General features: G+C 40.7%; 1 protein-coding gene across 1 annotated transcript; it reads left to right on the plus strand.

Annotated features, from left to right (window-relative positions):
* Nucleotides 1-5,602: 5,602 nt before the first annotated feature.
* abraa (actin binding Rho activating protein a) lies at nucleotides 5,603-14,055 on the plus strand. The gene is made up of 2 exons (XM_053316710.1): nucleotides 5,603-6,296; nucleotides 13,618-14,055. The coding sequence occupies exons 1-2, from the start codon at nucleotides 5,673-5,675 to the stop codon at nucleotides 14,053-14,055; spliced, it is 1,062 nt and encodes a 353-aa protein (XP_053172685.1). The 5' UTR covers nucleotides 5,603-5,672.
* The last annotated feature ends 6,897 nt before the right edge of the window (nucleotides 14,056-20,952 follow it).

The following is a 20,952-nucleotide window of genomic DNA, read 5'->3' on the forward strand; positions in this document are numbered from 1 at the left end:
CAAACAAACATAACATACAAACATACTGACGGAGAAAGAGGATAATACCTAATCTGAAAACTGTAGTGAGTCAAATTCCTTCCAAATTCCTCAGTGAAGCCTCAAGAAGATACAACTCAGATGGTTAAAGTCTGTGTAAAGTAAGAATAAATATGTGTTCTGAGTTTGACATACCACAGAAAAGTGTGTTGTTAACCACTCTGCCAAATTTGAATGATTAAAAAAATCGCCAAATATATGAAATTAGGCTTCAAAGTTGTGTAAAAATCAGCCTCTTTCTCTGCTTCCAAACGCTGTGGGCGTGGCCGCGGAGTTCGTTGAAGCCCCGCCCCCTACCAAGTGTCACCTGTCAATCAAAGTCACCACCTCTACCAGAAACATGGACGCTAGGTCTGAGAGCTTTCTGCTGCTAGTTCGTCGACTAACTCAGCTGGTAGCTCGACGGCTAGCTCAGCGGCTAGCTCAGCAGTTAACTCAGCGGCTAGCTTGGCGGCTAACTCAGCTAACTGGCTAACTGTAGACTGTAGTAGTAGTAGTGTGCGTTGAATGTATTTATACCTCTACAGCAGCAGGGGCGGGTTTATGCTAATCACTAAATCCTGAACACAGAAATGTTGAAACACAGTTTGTGAAGCCTAGCTCCACAATTCAAATCTAAATGGTTGAAATGCTTTTTACACCTTTTTAAGAAACACATTTATGACCTATTTAATGTGTTTAGAAGAAAATGTCTGAATTCACTTTACATGGTCTTTAAAGATATAAAAAGAGCTTTGCAACAAGTCTCACTAAGAGGCATAAATCAAATAACTTGCCACTTCTTATAGAATTACCAATGAAATAAATCATCACCAAAAGAAGATATCTTAGAGACACATATTTTGTCTTCAGCAGTTGCAGCAGAGTGAGGATGGACTGAACTCATTGATGGGTGATGTAGAAATGCACCATCATATGTTTTGAGTTCCTTCAGATGTTGCAGGAAGTATCTATCCTCTGCTGAGCCTTCTTTCTTTTTTTAGGTGTGTTGGTGGTTCCCAGGAAGTGGAAAGACTTCGCTATGTTGACTGAGGAGTCCCACATGCTGATGAGGACGGGTGGAGGAGCTGCGTTCTTCATGAAATCCAAAACCATCTCTACTATCTTTAGAGCATCGAGATCCAAGTTTTTTTTTGTCCACAACAAGTCACCAGGTGGCGGATCTTAGCGTGCTTGCTCAGTGGTACATTAAACCAGTGATTCATTGTGCAACCTTTTTGTTTTTTCACATAAATGCTCAGTTAATTTTGCCAGTCTTACTCACCCATAATGATGTCATCCACAGTTTTATTGTAACATTGGGCTTTTTGTGTTTTACTAATGGAGGCCTGTGTGCAGGTCCAAGCCCCCCCCCCCCCCCCTCTCCTCCTCCTCCCCCCCCCGATGCTCCACCACAATGGGCTTCTTCATTCTGACATAATCACACATGCTGGTGAGTTTTATTCTCTCCTAAAAATAGATGTTACATCTGTGGCCTGTTGCTTTCATCTACTTTAGTTGATGGCATGATTGCAGGAAAACAATTCTGCTGCACAGAAGCATCATGAAGCTGTTGGGGTTAGCATCAGAGGCTGCAGGTTACCTAAAGTACAAAACACAACCGCAGTGCAGCACAGTTGAGCTCCTGTAGCACACATCAGACATGCTGTGGCAACATCACCGACAGCGGAGTGTGAAGCATAACATCATATAAAGTGAAGTGCTGGCTTGAAAGCTTTTTTTTTTAAACCTTCCTGTCGTCCTCCCGGGTCAAATTGACCCTGTCTGTTTTGACTGTTCCTCTCTGTTTCTCTCTTCCTTTCCTTCCTCCCTCCTTCTCTCTTTCTTTCCTCCACCATACCATTTCCTTCCTTCCTTCCTTCCTTCCTTCCTTCCTTCCTCCTTCCATTCCCGCCCTCCTTCCTTCTTTCCTCCCCCCTCCTCTTTATTTTTTCCTTCATTCTTCCCCTCCTTTCCTCTTTCTTTGCTCCCTCCTCCTTCCTTCCTTTCCTTCCATCCTGCCTTCTCTCCTTACTTCCTTCCTCTTTTCCTCCCTCCCTGCTTACTCCTTTCCTTCCTTCCTTTCTCCCTTCCTTCCTCATTCCTTCCTTCCTTCCTTCTTGTCTTCTCTTCCTTTCTTCCATCTTTCTTTCCATCTTTCCTTCTTTTTCCTTCCTTCCTTCTTTCCTTCCGTCCTTCCTTGACCTGAGGACAACAGGAGGGTTACATGCTGATTGGTATTTCTTTTGCACAAAATGGACATTCTTTTTACCTTGTTTTTTATTTTTACTCTTTCATTTTATATTATTATGTGACCATTTCTTTTCAGTCTTAAATTCAATATAAAAAACAAGATAATAAAAAGCTAAACAAAACAAGACAAAAGAGAAGTGCTCATTTCAGAGAACCTCAAGCTTACCAAAAGCCCTTCAGCTAGTCTCAGACTCCCTGCCAGCTTACTACTCTGTAGCTGAACCTGCTTCACGCTGCAGGTGAGTAATTGCAAAGATTTTTCCTACAGGACTCCACAAAGTATACCGCATAATTATACAGCCGATGACTCACGGTTCACATACAGTACAAAAAGCACTTTTCCTTTGATTAAGTCATATATAAATACTCATACCATTACACACCGCTCTGACACCTTTCTCATAACTTTCTAGTGCCAGGCGTGTCTATTTCGGTGCATGTCCGCCGTGCACAGCGGGCGGTAGGAGCGTGCACGTGAGGCAGCTGCTGGTTTGGGACTTGGACCCCTGAAACACACACACAGCCACACACACACACACACAGACACACACACACACATGCCGGAAACCTGAGCCGGTGACGGCTTGGCCACCATTCGGTTATTTTAGACCGAACACACATTTAGAAGACACACTCTGCTTTGTCTGGCTGCATGTCAGACACAGATAGAAATGTTTCATCGAGACTTTAAATATATTCTCAGTTCTCACGACATGCATCATACACAACATTTGCTAATTAATAATTACGCTTTGGTTTATCGAGTAAATCATTAACACCTGAGTGGGTTTTTTTAATATTCTGTTTTGTGTGCGAGTTCAACTAAGATCCACACCAATGATAACTATAAAGCTTCTTCATGGTATGTCTTGTGTATTGTTAAAGGATATAGCTGTTCATTTTCTACATTTTTCTTATTTATTTTAAGATTTATTTGGAAGTGACAGAACACATCAATCAACATGGTAGTTTACATCACAGTGTAAAAGTGACAGAGTCGGCCAAGAGGCTAGTTTTCATCTGTAGTCCCCCCGCAGGCCAACGAGAGATTGTCAACAAGGACATAAGGACATAAGGAAGTTTATTGTCATTGTAGTTACACAATGAAATTCAGTTTGGCACTCTTACACAGCAGCAAGGTACGATTAAAAAAACTCAATCAATCAACAGAAGACAACAACTGGATGAAACGACAACAATAATAATAATAAGATTAATTTATTGATCCCACAGTGGGGAGAATTCATTGCTACAGCAGCTCAAAAATAGTGAATTAGAAAAAAACAAACAAAATGAAATAAAAAAAACAAATGTATACAACAATAAAAACTATAAACTAAATAAAAGGACCCTAAAATGCAATTATAACACATATATATAGAATGATAAATACAAAAAACACACAAAAATAAGAGAGTACCAAGCCATCATCAAATCTCTTGTGCAAGACAAACAATGAGCTGACCCTATGCACAAGTACTATGTGTGAATCCAAAGTCTGATATACCTTCTAATCGCTTCTGACTATATGCTGTAGACCTCCATTGTTGTTCAAGAAATATAAAATGAGCCTGAACACTCATATGTGATATGCTCTTTCACCACTAAGACTTCAGTAGCAGTAGTTCATTTAGAAATGGCTCCAAAGACTAATAACAGCAATCACATTTTGAGTCCCCTTAGAGTGGTTCTGTGTAAGGCGGACACCAGCGAGGATGCACAGGAATGCAGTTACATCAGTTTGCTGTGGTACATATATATATATACCACAGCAAAGTATATATTTATATACCTCTGCACTACATCCTACATTAGGTTTGATGCCACCTGTTGGTTTGCATTGGAGCCACATTTAAGTCCAGAGTTGCTTTTTATTCTCGTCATTTCCGTTTGGAGCCACGACCTTCCAAATAGGAGTGAGTGAATAATAACCATGCTGGTCATCAGTTTGGAAATCATTGCTTCATTAATAAGCTGCCACATAATTGCAGTGTCCCCTACCTATGCTGCAGGTCATTCCTCTCTCTCTCTCTCTCTCCCCTTGTTTCCTGTCGTCCTCTATGCCAGTTACTGTCTAAATAAAGGCAAGAAAGCCCATAATAAATCTTAAAAGACTTACAGCAGCTTTGACATGTGGGGACTGATTGACAGTTGGCTCACCTGCTACTCTCCTGGACTCACACTGAGTCTGGCGTTTTGTTGCAATAGCTCATTAAATTAAATGTTACTTGATAACAATAGCTGCCCTATTAGCACAGTTTCGCTAAAGTAGTTCATGTGTGCACCATTGTGTATTACCAGTAAGTTTCCAGTTGAAGATCCTGGCTCCAAATGGAAAACATAGCAACTCTGGACTTCAAACCGGCTTCAATGCAAAACAATAGATGATGTCACACCCCACTACTTACATCTTTATATACAGCCTTTTTATTTGAAGCCTCTATTGGGTCACTTTAATTAAATCTAGTTGATATATATTAATCATAATCCAGAAATCCACACTCACTCATTCACAAACATACAAGACCAAAATAGCTTCGGCCACAGACACACAAACACTCAGACCGGATGATTTATCCGTGACCTACAATTCAGGAATTCACACTCGGACAAGCGCACACGTTTTAAAGTGATCCGAACCTGTTGTGCAATGAAGGAAAGTCGTGTATCTGGATGAAAACATTCCTATATATATATATACACACAATGAACACATATATATATACACACATACGTTGTTCCCCTGAGTATAGCAGAGTGACTCAGAGCAAAGGCCTGTTTCTGTTTGAGTGTATCTGTGTATTTGTGTGTCAGGACTGAAACCTCTGAGTCGCTAAAAACACTGGGCACCTGTTCCCCGGGTCCCTGAGGAGAAATTCCACTCCTGTGCATGTGTGTATGCGTGGCGTGCGTGTGTGTGTGTGCGTGAACCTGTGCCACAGTAACAAGAGTGTTGACACTGGACTTTCCTGTCTCACGTGGACCCCATGCGACATCACTTCCTTTACGACCCCTCACTATTTAAAGGCCGGTGCGGAGCCACAGGGGCTTCAGCAGGGGATTAAAGGCAAAGACCTCGCACTCTTCACACCGGCAGCTCACCCACTGACCGACTGACGATCTGGAAAGCTCCGGATGTTTCTGTGAAGATCTATAAAGATAAAAAAAAATCTATAAAGACTTTTGCACAGTCTGGAAAAAGAGAAAGATTCAAGACCTGAAGAAGTTTTTTCTTGGGAGACTAAACGAGTGATTGACTTTTGAAGATACTGATTACATTTAATGCCTCCTAGATTAAGCAAACTTGCCAACATTTTACCTTCATCAGACCTCCGGATAAACTACAAACACTCTGCAAGCTCTTCGTTTTCCAGCAGATCGAAACAAACAATCCAGTCACAATGAGTAGCGGTGGGACCTCCACAGTTGCACCACAAGAGCCTCAAGCTTTCAAACGGGCGGTGAGGAAGATAAAATGTGCTGCTATGGTGGCCAGCTTGGCCAAAAGCTGGCAGGGCTGGGCCAATGATCACTCAGGCAAGCAGGACAGCATCCCAAGTGGCTGGATGCCTTCATCTATTGAAGACGAACACTCAAAAGAACGCAACAATGTGGTCAAACTTGCCGTCACCCCGCGTGTAATCACAGCAGACGATGGCGACAGCAGTGACAGTATGATCCGGACTACTTCTATAACCAAGACAGTCCAGCCAACACGCAGCGAGTGTGGCAGCGATGTGGTCAACGCTATCAAAGGCAAGATGGAGTCAGCTCCCGAGGAGAGTAAGCCGTTTCTAGGCAACGAGTCGCCAACACGGCGGCGCCAAATGAGGGCTCTGCAGAGTGGAGGAGGAGTCATCCAAGACAAGAAGCAGATGCTCCAGGAGAAGAAGCTGGGCTCGAGGAGCAGCAGTTTGGATACGGAGGACAGCGGGCTCGGAGAGGAGGCCGGGCTCAGCGATAATAGCGAATCAAAAACTGAGCAGAGTGACATCAAGTTCAAGAAACAGGTTAACAAGCCCAAGGTAGAGTGATTTAAAATGATCTCACATACGTTTTAATACTGCACTAATCAGGATTTTCATATTTAAATATACTGTTTGGTTCAGTCTCTGCACTACGCTGCTTAAAACAGCCATAACCAAACACCAAAAAACAGCTGATACAATGAACCACATGTCTGCTACCTGCCCAGAACCAAGTTAGCATCTATCAATGGAGCATAGTGAAGAGCGTAGCCAAACCAGAATTAAAGGAGAGTGAATATTGGACTAATATTAATGAGAAAGCAAGAAACACGACCCCCAAAATACAATGAACCTGCTGCTACCTGCCCAGAACCAAGTTAGCATCTATCAATGGAGCGTAGTAAAGAGCGTAGCCAAACCAGAACTAAAAGGAAAGTGAATATTGGACTAATATTAATCAGAAAGATTTTAAATGCACTAATAAGGATTTTCACATTTAAATATACTGTTTGGTTCCGTCTCTGCATTACGCTGCTTAAAACCAAGCAGCCAAAAACAGCTGATACAATGAACCTGCTGCTACCTGCCCAGAACCAAGTTAGCATCTACCAATGGAGCACAGTGAAGAGCGTAGCCAAACCAGAACTAACAGGAGAGTGAATATTGGACTAACATTAATGAGAAAGCAAGAAACACAACCCCCAAAATACAATGAATCTGCTGCTACCTGCCCAGAACCAAGTTAGCATCTATCAATGGAGCATAGTGAAGAGCGTAGCCAAACCAGAACTAAAAGGAAAGTGAATATTGGACTAACATTAATCAGAAAGATTTTAAATGCACTAATAAGGATTTTCATATTTAAATATACTGTTTGGTTCAGTATCTGCATTACGCTGCTTAAAACCAAGCAGCCAAAAAACAGCTGATACAATGAACCACATGTCTGCTACCTGCCTAGAACCAAGTTAGCAACTATCAATGGAGCATAGTGAAGAGCGTAGCCAAACCAGAACTAAAAGGAAAGTGAATATTGGACTAATATTAATCAAAAAGCAAGAAACACGACTCCAAAAACATGATAGTATTGTTCTGTATCTACTGGACGAGGAAACACATCAAAAATAGCTTCATGAGGTGATAATAATGACGTGTTTTAACCCTTGTGTCGTCCTCCCGGGTCAAATTGACCCCGTCTAATTCTTCTTTCCTCCCTTCCTTCCTTCCTTCTGTACTTCCTCCATCCCCCTTTCTTCCCTCCTCTCTCCTTCCTTCTCTCTTTCTTTCCTCTGTCCTCCTTTCCTACCTTCCTTCCTTCCTTTTTCCTTTCCTTCCTTCCTTCCTTCCTTCTGTACTTCCTCCATCCCCCTTTCTTCCCTCCTTCCTCCCTTATTTTCTTCCTTCTTTCCTTTCCTCCCTTCCTCCCTCCTTTCCGTCCTTATTCCTTCCTTCTTTCCTTTCCTCCCTCCTTTCCTTCCTTATTCCTTCCTCCCTTCCTTCTTTCCTCCCTCCCTCCTTCTCTCTTTCTTTCCTCTGTCCTTCTTTCCTTCCTTCCTTCCTTCCTTCTGTACTTCCTCCATCCCCCTTTCTTCCCTCCTTCCTCCCTTATTTCCTTCCTTCTTTCCTTTCCTTTCCTCCCTCCTTTCCTTCCTCCCTTCCTTCTTTCCTCCCTCCCTCCTTCTCTCTTTCTTTCCTCTGTCCTTCTTTCCTACCTTCCTTCCTTCCTTCTGTACTTCCTCCATCCCCCTTTCTTCCCTCCTTCCTCCCTTATTTCCTTCCTTCTTTCCTTCCTTCTTTCCTTTCCTCCCTTCCTTCCTTTTTCCTTTCCTCCCTTCCTTCCTTCCTTCCTTCCTTCTGTACTTCCTCCATCCCCCTTTCTTCCCTCCTTCCTCCCTTATTCCTTCCTTCTTTCCTTTCCTCCCTCCTTTCCTTCCTTCCTTATTCCTTCCTCCCTTCCTTCTTTCCTCCCTCCCTCCTTCTCTCTTTCTTTCCTCTGTCCTTCTTTCCTCTCTCCTTTCCTTCCTTCTTCCTTCTTCCTTCCTCCCTCCTTTCCTTTCCTCCCTCCCTTCCTTCCTTCCTTGACTCGAGGACAACAGGAGGGTTAACCTTGTTTTGCAGCCCGCCGGTTGCTAGGGTGAATGAACGGACACACAGCATCACAGCTGGGTGCGGTCAGTCTGATCACACAGCTGCTGTTCAGGTTGTGGAAAAAAAAAATCCTGTTGTCAGCACGTTGGCAAGATAGCAGAATTATTGGACTGGGTTCAGTTACTCTTTAAATTAACTTCAAGTGAAACTAAATGAAAAGTTAATTGAATCTTCAAATAATTTCAGCAGATAAGAGACAAATTAATTTGTTTCATTAAAAAAGCATTAAACATTTAATTTCTCATTATTATTGTCTAAGGCATTAGCAAGGACAGGTTAATTTTTTAGAAATCTGTATTAAACACCAGATTTGCAAAATGATGAGACTGATTAAAATAATACTTCCTTTTTTCTTTTTTTTCTTTTTTACATACCTGTTGTACACTTATCTGCTCCTCTGTGTGGAATGTCCTTCCTCAAAAACCCAAATAGCGGGTTGAGCATAGCTCCGCGGGTAGCGCTCCCGCCCCATGTGTTGAGGCTACGGTCCTCATTGCAGGTGACCCCGGTTCGAATCTCGAGCCGAGCGGTCTTATCCTGCGTGTCATTCCCCCTCTCTGCCTGTTTCCTGTCCCTCTCCACTGTCCTGTACATTAAAGGCAAAAAAGCCTGAAAAAATATACCTTAAAAAAAAAAAAAAACCCAAATAGCTAAAGTCGTATAAAAGGGAGAAAACTTATGGTAGTACTTTTTATAATTTGACAAGCAGACAAGTGAAAGTACAGTAAAGGCCAAACACTTTCCCCAATATCTCTGGCTAACAGCTAAACGGCTTATTGTGTGATAGAAATCATTATAGAATAAGTACTTTGCATATTTGAGTGTTGCTGGTATATTATATAAATAGCCTTTTAATTGTGTTTTTTTTCTGAATATGAGACAGTGGAGTATACACAAGTTTTAACTAGACACTTGTCGAGATAAACGTTCCTCCTCTCCCTGAATCAACACACAGAGGAGGACAAATACACTCAAACAGAGCATAAATAGTCTGACACAAGTCACACAGCGTGAATAAACAAGTCGAAGCAGAAGTCCCTTTGATGTCACCTGAAGTAATCCAGCTCCCTCACGGACACCAGACAGCGCTAACAGTTGCATAACTCCCATACTGAAATCCCACCTATAAAAGGCAAAAGGAGTCGACCGGTGGCCCCCCACAATGTCGAGGGGGGTCGCCAAAAAGAGAGGCGACTCCAACTCATAAAAACACAAGCTGGGCCCGCAGTGCAATGGAATATATGTAAATAAATATAGTCGTGCTCTGCGGTGTGTTCTCCGGTTTAACCTTCAGGTGGGACAGCCAGTTAGAGGAAAACCGGGTGAAAGGAGAGAAGGTAGTGAGTGGAGGGGGGCGGGGGGGGGGGGGTGGGGGGGGGTGGAGGAGTGTACGAGGAAATCAGAGAGGTAGAGACAGAGAGAATGATTTAAAGAAGAGAAGAAGGAATATATGAGAGACTGTATATCTAGTTGATTTGTTGGCACTGCTGGTCATGTAGTGTAACCGTCATCTGGATTAAACTGAGCTGATAAATGTAATGTCAGTTTTAATAATAATCATTTAAAAAAAGAAGAGGAAAGGGAAAGGGTTATGACTGTAATGTACGAGGAAATCAGAGAGGTAGAGACAGAGAGAATGATTTAAAGAAGAGAAGAAGGAATATATGAGAGACTGTTTAAAGACATTTTATTAATCTATATCTAGTTGACTTGGCACTGCTGGTCATTTAGTGTAACTGTCATCTGGATTAAACTGATTAGATAAATGAATGTTCAATTTTAAATAACGATTGACAAATAATAATTAAAAAAGAAGAAGAAAGGAAAGGGAAAGGGTTATGACTGTAATGTTAGCCTGGTGTTCCTAATGGGGGGTGTGAATGTGCCAAAAAAACAAAAAACATTTTTACAAATATTGTGTTTATTACGTCACTTTTTACGTACTTTTTATTGCATTAAAACAAACAGAACATCATATTATGCCCCCAACCTAGACAGCCATACAGCACACCAAACAGAAGAGAGGAAAAATAAATGAATAAAAAATTATATTAAATAAAAGAAATGAATTTAACTTTAAAATAATCATTTAAATAATATATTGACAATACTTGAGTAAGATGAAATAACAATGATAACATCAGATGCAATATGCTGTCTAATCAAATGAGGTTAAACAAAACATCATCTCTGGTCCATTTTTAATGTTTTAAGTCGTAATTAAGTCATCAGAAGATGTGTCAATATAAAAACTAAGAGACTGTTTTAAGATTGGAGCTCATTTCTTGATAATCTGACAGCCAGCCTTTAAGATATGTTGGTCAAAGGCAAATAAACGATCACTCTCCTGAGATAAATATCACTCTCGATGCTAAATGCTCCTCACCAGCCACGTTATCAGTCTGCTGTTTGGTGCTGGGCAGTTAGTGTTTATTGAGTTCGTTTCAGCTTTTGTCACTAAAAACAGTGAGTTTAATGAGAGCGGTGAGACTAAACCGGACCATTAAAGGCATGCACCATTAAACCAAACACCAACAAACAAGTCTGGTCATGCTATCAGCTCTGCAAGGCTGTACTCGAGCTAATCTACAAGCTAACATCACAATTAGCTCACTATCTTGCAATCTTTTTAGTGTTGTATCTTAACATTGTTTTGCTGTGTCTTAACATTGCATTTTATTCTTGCTGTTCTGTTGTGTTGTATTGTTTTTATATTTGTATGTGCTTGTCTGTGTTGGATTCATATTATTTGTTCCTGCCCAGGGACTACAGATGAAATTTAGCTAGTAGCTAATTCTGGTACGGCTGAGAGCCATGCACTCTCCCTGTTAAATAAACAAATAAATAAATAAATAAATATGTGTATGTTTGGCAGGTATAATGTTTAAGCCCTAAAGTGCAGATGAGGCTGTTTGGGAGCGTACCTATGTTCCCCGGGTCCTATGTTCCCCAATCGCGGCTAACTCGGTTGCTAGCTCAGCGGCTAACTCCGCTGTTAGCTCGGCGGCTAACTCGGCGGCTAACTCGGCTGCTAATTCGGCTGCTAACTCAGTGGCTAACTCAGCTGACTGGCTAACTGTAGACGGGATCTTCCCTATGTTCCCCGGTCACATACAAAGCGGGGAACATAGGACCCGGGGAACATAGGGATGATCCCGCTGAGAGCCATGCACTCTCCCTGTTAAATAAACAAACAAATAAATAAATAAATATGTGTATGTTTGGCAGGTATAATGTTTATTCCCTAAAGTACAGATGAGGTTTTATATCATTTGTTTAGTTGGAATTTGTTCATAAACCAAAGTATCTTAGAAATATAAAGTAGCATATAATTAAAATGCTATATCAGTAAAGTAGCCTTAAAACTGTAGTTGAATATGTTTCACCTTTGGTCACTTTTCTGTTAAAATGCTAGCCCGGAAACAGTGTAGCAACAAACCCAAAGTGCCAAAAATAGAAGCAAAATAAAAAGCCAAGAAGAGAGGATTGGGAGCGGTACCACTTTAAGAGTTCATAGAGTTTTCGTGGAAAGTCTCTCTGAGTCAAGTCTTCACTTTTCATAGGTCAAATAACAAACAGATCCAATGACACTGATCTAAAGGCCTGGCAGGCTGAGGAAAATACCGAGGGAGGAGGAATGGAAAGATAGCGATAGAGGAGAGGACACTGGAGCAGGGGGAAGGAGAGGGGAAGGAGAGGGTGGGAAACGGGAGATATAAAATAGAAGTGCAGAAAGAAGACGGAGATTTTGATGAATGACAGCTGGGATGAGAGAGGAGGAGAGTAATGAGGGGGGAGACACAAAAGAAATGAGGGAAAGTGGAAGGTAAAATTTGGAGGGGAAAGAATGAATTAGGAGAAGTTTGTGAATTTTTAAATTTTAAAGTTGGTTAGAAAAAGTTGTTTTGCTTCTTCCACAAACTGTAGAAAAGTTGCAAAAGTCTGTCTCACAATTTTTTAAGGAACAGCCACCAGACCCACCACTCCAGTTTTAAAAATCTTACAGTATTCATGGGTCCTCACATTTGTAAAATAGTGCATATATGTATAGGTATAAATATTCCCAGTAATGTATAAGTCTGAGTGAGAGGCAAAGGTCAAGCTGGGAATCAGTTTACAGCAGCTGAGAGGGGCTTTATTTAAATGTTGGTGGGGCTCATTAACCAACATTAATATACAGTATAGGTCTAAGTGGTGGGGTCCTTAACCTTTGTGTCGTTCTCCCGGGTCAAGTTGACCCCGTCTGTTTTGACTGTTCCTTCTTTCCTCCCTTCCTCTGGCCTTCTTTCCTCCCTCCTTCTCTCTTTCCTCCATCTCCCTTTTTTCCTTCCTCCCTTCCTTCTTTCCTCTGTCCTTCTTTCCTTCCTTCCTTCCTCTTTTCCTTTCTCCTTCTCTCTCTCCTTCCTTCCTTCTTTCCTCCTTCCTTCATTCCTTCCTTCTTTCCTTTCCTTTCCTCCTTCCCTCCTGGTCCTACCTTCCTTCGTTCCTTCCTTCCGTTTGTCCTTCCTGTCCTTCCTCCCTCCTTCTCTCTTTCCTCCATCCCCCTTTCTTCCTTCCTTCCTTTCCTTCCTCCCTTCCTTCTTTCCTCTGTATTTCCTGCCTTCCTCTTTTCCTTTCTCCCTCCCTCCCTCCCTCCTTCCTTCCTCCTGTCCTTCTTTCCTCCATCCTTCATTCCTTCCCCCCTACCGTCTTTCCTTTCCTTTCTGCCTGCCCTCCTGTCCTACCTTCCTCCTTTCCTTCCTTCTTCCTCCCTTCCGCCCTCCTTTCCTTCCTTCTTCCTCCCTTCCTCCCTCCTGTCCCACCTTCCTCCTTTCCTTCCTTCCTTCTTGCTCCCTCCTTTCCTTCCTTTACTCGAGGACAACATAAGGGTTAAATGTCAGAGAGCAACAAACTCTTTGAAACAAAACAGGAAATAGCAAAATCCATTAGAAATGTTAGCAGAATAAAACATTAGGGTTAAGAAAGTAATGGGCAAAACTGGTGCAGCAAAGTCTGAGATATCCCAAATTTAATTCCCTATCATGGGTCAAGCACCAAAAAACACTGGATCCTACAATTCCCATAATGCAATGTGGTAATGCCTTTCATTTTCTGCCTCGTAAACACCTTATTTCAAACTCTACATCCTCAGAAAAGCAGTGTTCCCTTAATCTAACAACCTGATTCAAGATTAAAAGTCTAAAACTCTTCAAACACTGTTGTTAATCTGTCCTTTATCTCCTATCTCCAGATTAAGATTGCCACTATGGGCGACATCAAAAGCCGCTGGCAGCAGTGGTCCGAGGAGCACATGGTGGGTCAGAAGCTCAACCCCTTCAGCGAGGAGTTCGACCACGAGTACGCCATGAACCAGCGCCTCCGCAAGGGCGACAGCGGCTACGGCCGACCCAAAGACGGCTCCAAGACGGCCGAGAGGGGCGACAGGGCCCAGAAACACATCCACAGAGAGATGGATGAGATGGTGTGGATTATCAGAGACATGGGCATCACGGATAAGGAAGGGAGAACCGTCATTTCCTTCGGCCGCCTCTTCGACCGCTACGTGAAGATCTCAGATAAGGTAGTGGGCATCCTGCTGCGCTGCCGCAAACACAAAATGCTGGACTTTGAAGGGGAGATGCTGTGGAAAGGACAAGACGATGATATTATCATTACGCTGAGAGACTGAGGACGCGCACACACACACACACACACACACACACACACACACACACACACACACACACAGCTGCAAACACACCTACAAGTATCACACATCAGCTCATCTGGAGGAACAGTACGAACTATGCTAACTAGAAAACTAAGAAAAATGGAGGAATATCTATGGAAGCCCATTTGCGCCAATGTGATTTTAAAAAAAAATCATTATAATGAGAAACTCTCTCAAAATACTGACTTAATAACTCAAATATAATGACTTAGTACCTCAAAACTACGGGAAACTATCTAAAAAATAATGATTTATGACTTATTAGTATCTCATTATTTTACTTTATTATATTACTTTGAGAAAGTTTTGCATTATTTTGACGTTTGACTGATCTTTTTTTTCATCACATTGGCAGAAAATGGGCCAAACATTTGAAAGAGATGGAAAAATAATAATTTCATTGTAATTTTCAAAAGAATACAAACATTAATATACAGTATAGGAAGAAAAATGGAGGAATATTTATGGAAGCCCATTTGCGCCAATGTGATTTAAAAAAATAAAATCATTATAATGAGAAACTATCTCAAAATACTGACTTAATAACTCAAATATAATGACTTAGTACCTCAAAACTACGGGAAACTATCTAAAAAATAATGACTTATGACTTATTAGTATCTCATTATTTTACTTTATTATATTACTTTGAGAAAGTTTTGCATCGTTTTTTTTCATCACATTGGCAGAAAACAGGCCAAACATTTGAAAGAGATGAAAAAATAATAATTTGATTGTCATTTTCAAAGCAATACAAACATTAATATACAGTATAGGAAGAAAAATGGAGGAATATTTATGGAAGCCCATTTGCGCCAATGTGATTAAAGAAAAATCATTATAATGAGAAACTCTCTCAAAATACTGACTTAATAACTAAAAAAAAAAGACTTAGTACCTCAAAACTACGAGAAACTATCTAAAAAATGACTAATGACTTATGAATATCTCATTATTTTACTTTATTATATTACTTTGAGAAAGTTTGCATCTTTTTTTTTCATCACATTGGCAGAAACGGGCCAAACATTTGAAAGAGATGAAAAAATAAAAATTTAATTGTCATTTTCAAAGCAATACAAACACACATTGGAAGAAAAATGGAGGAATATTTATGGAAGCCCATTTGCGCCAATGTGATTTAAAAAAATAAAATCATTATAATGAGAAACTCTCTCAAAATACTGACTTAATAACTCAAATATAATGATTTAATATCTCAAAATAATGTCAAACTATCTCAAAAATAATGACTTATGACTTATTAGTATTTCATTATTTCACTTTAATATATTACTTTTGACTTAGAGGACTTGTGTTTTTCATCACATCGGCAGAAATGGGCCAAACATTTGAAAGAGATAAAAAAAAAGAATAATTTGATCATCATTTTCAAATCAATACAAACACACATTGGTAGAAAAACAGATGGTTATTCTTTACTGGCAATAAAGACAAAAACTCAAAAAACTACTCGTATTAAAACTTTAATGTGAGCCTCCATAAATTATCAGCTGACACATGTAACACACACACAAACACTCACCACACTCATTAGTACCTCTCATATACCTGATAGGATATCCGGTGGAGGGGAAGCTATCTTCAGCATGCTAAACACGCTCGGCTCGCTACTTGTGCTACAAGCGAGAAGCCTTGAGAATCTGCTGTCATGGCAGTCGGGCTAGAAAGCTTTATCAGACTCTGGCTGAAGAAACTGAACAGAAGCTGCTTTCATCTCATAATTAACTGACAGACATGAGAGACTTTTTGTTTTTTGCCATCTTAACCCTTAAATATGCAACGTGCACCAGGAGATACAAACTCTTTTAACCTTCCTGTTGTCCTCCCGGGTCCTTCCTCTGTCCTTCCTTCCTTCCTTCCTTCCTTCCTTCCTTCCTCAGATCTAAGTTCAGCTGTTAGGGTAAATGTTCCCTCCTTCTGCCCTTTCTTCCTTCCTTCATCTGTCTTTCCTTCCTTCCTTCCTTCGCTCCTTTCCTTCCTACCTTCCTTCCTTCCTCCCTCCTTCCTTTGCTTCCTTCTTCCTCCCTTCCTTCCCTTCCTCGCTCCTTTCCTTCCTACCTTCCTTCCTTCCTTCCTCCCTCCTTCCTTTCCTTCCTTCTTCCTCCCTTGCTTCCCTTCCTTCCTTCTTCGGTCCTTTCCTTCCTTCCTTCTTTCCTTCATTCCTTCCTTACTTGAGGTGCAAATGACATAACTAGTAAGGTCTGTTTAAGGGTTAAATATGCAACCTGCACCAGGAGATAAAGGGTGTGTTAGAAACCGCATACTTTCCTACTACTCATACTAACTATTTTACTAGATTCTCCAGAAATGCAGAGTATGCATCAAGAGCTGACTACTCACACTCACATTACCCAAGATGCAACGCTACTACTCACACTCACATTACCCAAGATGCAACGCAACTTCTGAAAAAAACCCAAAATACAAACGTCACAGATCACTACCTCAGTGGTTTCAAGTTAGCTACAGCGAGGGTGTGTTTGCTTCCTGTTTTCAAAATAAAAGCACCAATTCTATCGTTATGGTTTTCTTAATAATAAAAGATAATGGGTATTTTATTTTATGAAAATGACAGGAAGTGAGTTACTCGCTACGGCTAACTCTGAATTCTCAGGAACAAAACTTTAAACAGGTGTTATTTGGACAAATTAGCGTCACATTGTGGATCTAAAGGGCTACTTTACTTTCTTCCTAAAAAGGTTAGAAATGTGGATAAAGTGGTTTATTTACAGAGTTAGAGCTAAAATGAAATCAGCTTCAGCCTGATGATTTCAGCTCGGGTAGGAACCAAATGCATTGTGGGTTATCGTGTAGTTTACTATCTGGTCCTTTAGTGTGTAGTATAGAAGTATGTAGTATAGAAAGAAGTATGTAGTATGCGGTTTCGAACACAGCCAAAGACTCTTTCACACCCTGTTGTAGAATTGAAGCTTGTTCTAGTCCTGTACTTTGATAGAAATCATCAAATCAGTTTAGAAACTAATGTTAATGACTAGGGAAATCAAGAATATATCACTTCTCATTCAATTGTTTATGACCATTTTTATACCTTTTAATAGGAGCAACATGGTAGAGATAAAACTCTTAATACATTAAAAATAAATCTATATTTGTGGTGCAAATGAGATCATTAGTAACTTCAAATTACTCCTGCCTGTTTAAGAGTTAAGCTAATTATGTTGAAAAAAAGAGTAAAAAGCAGAATATGGTGAAGTTTTGGTGTTTTTGGATAGACTTAAAAGGCAAGTAGATATAAAAGTAGACAAAAAGTCATTATGAGAATAACACAGAGATATATATGACCAAAGTTATTTTAAAGAAATCTGACTGAATAAAGCTGAGCAGCAGTTTGAAACATTACAGCAGCAGCAATGACACAGATTAAAAACATAAGTAGTCTAAAAATGATTACGCTAAATAAGCATCCATTTCATTTTTTCTTTTTTTACATTTTTCTTGTATGTGCGTTTTTTTTATGGGATTTAAAATGTGCCTCATCTACTATATGAATACATTTCTTCTTCTTCTTTTTTTTTTTAAAATCACATGTTGCTCATACTTTTAAAGAGATAAAGGGGTGTGTGTGTGTGTGTGTGTGTGTGTGTGTAGAGGTAAACACCAGCTGTTGCAAACAAAAGCAGATTGAGCCGGTCACAGCTGCTCTCAGTGGACTGATAGATGAGGCTGCCTGATTTTTAAAACTGAGAAGCTTCGTAAAAACTGTGTGTGATCAACGCTCACACTGCGTTATTTTAGTCTGTAAAGGAAAACAGTGATCGCAAGAAGCTTCAGCACAGTAATAGACAGTAATGACTCTTTTCTATTTGGGTAGAAGTGAAGTAAATCATTCTTATTTTATCCTCATTTTAACTTTTAGGAGAGAATTGAGTGTTTTAAATGAAACTTAGAGATGCTTGATGAATTAATTTTCCTCTTTCAAAGTGAAAGCATGCCGTCTTCTTACAGAAGGACAATTTTGTAAATGTGTTACAAAAAAAAAAGAAGTGTGCAGGTCGGTGTATCGTGCACACATTAGAGTATTGTAAATATGTGTAAGGGTTTAGTCATTAGATAATTTACAGGTTTGCTGAAAGAGTTTTGTCATTAAAGACTGAATTTTAATTGCTGATATCGTGTTTTGTGTTTTATTGAACTGTTGTGTGGGAGGCTGATATTTAGCAGACCTCTTTGTTTAACCTTTGTGTCGTCCTCCCGGGTCAAATTGACCCCGTCTGTTTTGACTGTTCCTTCTTTCCTTCCATCTGTCCTCCCTCCCTCCATCCTTCTCTCTTTCATTCCTTCCTCTCTCTTTTCTCCCTTCCTTCCCTCCTTCTTTACTCCGTCCTTCATTCCTTCCTTCCTCCCTCCTGTCCTTCCTGTCCGTCCTTCCTTCCTTCCTTCCTCCCTTCTTCCTCTCTCCTTTCCTTCCTTCTTCCTCCCTCCTTTCCTTCTTCCTCCCTCCTTACCTTCTTCCTCCCTCCTTTTCTTCCTTCTTCCTCTCTCCTTTCCTTCCTTCTTCCTCCCTCCTTTCCTTCTTCCTCCCTCCTTTTCTTCCTTCTTCCTCTCTCCTTTCCTTCCTTCTTCCTCCCTCCTCTCCTTCCTCCCTCCTTTCCTTCGTTCTTCCTCCTTTCCTTCCTTCCTTGACTAGAGGACAACAGGAGGGTTAAGGAGACTTACTTCTTCATGATGCCAATAGTAGCTGCCCAGTCATTTTACGATACTGTTAGCCCCCCCGAGTATGTCGCTGCTGCAGCTCTGTCCAACATTTAAAAGGGACATGGTTGGTTGTTTAGGCGGCACTAGATTTTGATGGATTTATACGTTTATAGCAGCAGTGAAACAATGGAACCAAACATCTAATACCCCTTTTCCACCGATCTGGAGCCAGTGCTGGTTCGAAGCTAGTGCTAGAGCCAGCCTCTTACGAACCTGTTGCATTTCCACTGGCAAGGAGCCACGCGATTACGTCACTGTGTAACGTAGCCAGCGAGCGCCTTCGAAGCACTTCCATGATTCACCAGTGAGAGGCAGCAACATAGCGCAAGACATCTAGCCTGCCGGAAACGAAGAAGAAGCAGCAGCAGAAGAAGAAGACGACGACAGCTCTGGCAAAAAATGATAAAAATAGTACTTTTAATCAACAAATGTTTAAACCTCTGTAAATGACAGTTAGCCATGCTAGTCAGCTACTGAACGTAAACCACACTAGCCGGCTAATAAACGTTAGCCCCGCCCCGCCCCACTGACGCATCGGTTCTTGCTTTAGACCAGCAAAGAGTTGGTGCTTAGTCAGGCTCTGGCTCTGGACCAGCACCAGCTCCAGCTCGGTGGAAAAGGGGTATAAATGCACCAAAGTTGGTTTTAACTACAACAAACCACACCTGCCTGTAGTTTAGCCATAATCATCCTGCATCATCAGCGCTGAGCTGAACTTTTCCCACTTTTTTTCTCGAGATGGTTTTTAGCCACACTAGCAGCTCTTGGAATATAAGTGTTGGTCGATTCACCATGGTTATGATTCATGTGTGGGCATGGTTAACGTGCCTCTCCCTTGTAGGTTAAAGCTGATTGCACTAACTCGGGACACCTGGGGACGGAGCCCTGCAGCTTGTATGTGATTGACATGTAATCAGAAAGGTGAAGAGTAGACTAATAAACGTGTGGCCGTCCTGTTCAAGCAGCAGAGCCTCTGTATTTTTTATTTTTAAAACTTTTTTCTTGTAAATTCACAACTTTAATCTCAGAAATTCAATTTTTTTTTCTCAAAATATTACCCCTCCTCCCCATTTCTTTTTAACATACATGGCCCTGATAAGCCTTCATACAAACGTGCTGTATGTTTAGATTCATTAAAACTTACTCACCATTTTTAGGTTTATGTGCAGGAATGATAAAGCATGTAAACAGTAATAAAAACTCACTTTTCAGTTTATCGTATGATTAAAACATATACTTTTTTACTTAAGAAATTCTAGTACTCAGTGAATCTTAATATTAAAATATAGACTATATGTCAGTTAATCTAGTAGCTATATTTGACAATGCCAAAAAGTTTCTTTGCGCTGAAGTGAAGTGATAAAGTCCAGATATATTAGGCCATCTATTCTTATATAGGAACACATCTGAAAGTATAAACACGTGTTTAACAATACACTATGATGTCCACAGGTGCAATAAAAGATGTAAGGCAGGTTATTTACTGTTGAACTCTTAGTTTTATGTTTCTACCTTGTTGGCTCGATATACTTTAGCTTCTTGGATAAAGTCCTCATTTACTTATATCAATGTTATTATAATAAATTATGAGCTATTCCCTCTGAAAAGTCTACAGGGTTGCACACTTGCCAGAAATCCTTTGGGACGTCTGCAGAAGTTCATGCCGGAGCCCTTTTGCACTTGCTGACGCTGCAGTGAGACAGACTTAAGCCCATGTGGACTCTGTGACTGTCAGTCCAGACACTGCTGACGAATGGTGGAGCTTTTTTTTTTGTTGCTTTTCCTTCTCATCTCCTGCCATGACTATATCATCCTCTGCTACCGGGGTGTAGCCTGGAAGAGACAAGGGATATAGAGGCTGTTTGGGACTCTTTGTTTACACTAAACAGCCTTCAGGACTTCATAGTGTTTAGAACTGTGTGCCAGCAGCTGACACCAGGACAGAGACTACAGATAGCTATTTCTGGTGTTTATTGTGCATTGTCACTGTGTCCAAATAAACAATAAAGATAAAAATAGAGATTGCTGTTCTTACCCCTCATATTTGAAAGGCCATTATAGGTCTTTGGTATCTAAACTACGTCATACAAAGGTCTTCAGTCTTCTTCTCCTGTG

Source organism: Scomber japonicus, chromosome 3 (genome assembly GCF_027409825.1).
Source record: "Scomber japonicus isolate fScoJap1 chromosome 3, fScoJap1.pri, whole genome shotgun sequence".
Taxonomy (NCBI): Eukaryota; Metazoa; Chordata; class Actinopteri; order Scombriformes; family Scombridae; genus Scomber; species Scomber japonicus.

Excerpts from the sequence above, each read along its gene's own strand:
- abraa (XM_053316710.1), top strand. The coding sequence starts at position 5,673 with ATGAGTAGCGGTGGGACCTCCACAGTTGCACCACAAGAGCCTCAAGCT. Across the intron at positions 6,297-13,617 it reads AACAGGTTAACAAGCCCAAG|ATTAAGATTGCCACTATGGG; the intron begins GTAGAGTGATTT and ends TCCTATCTCCAG.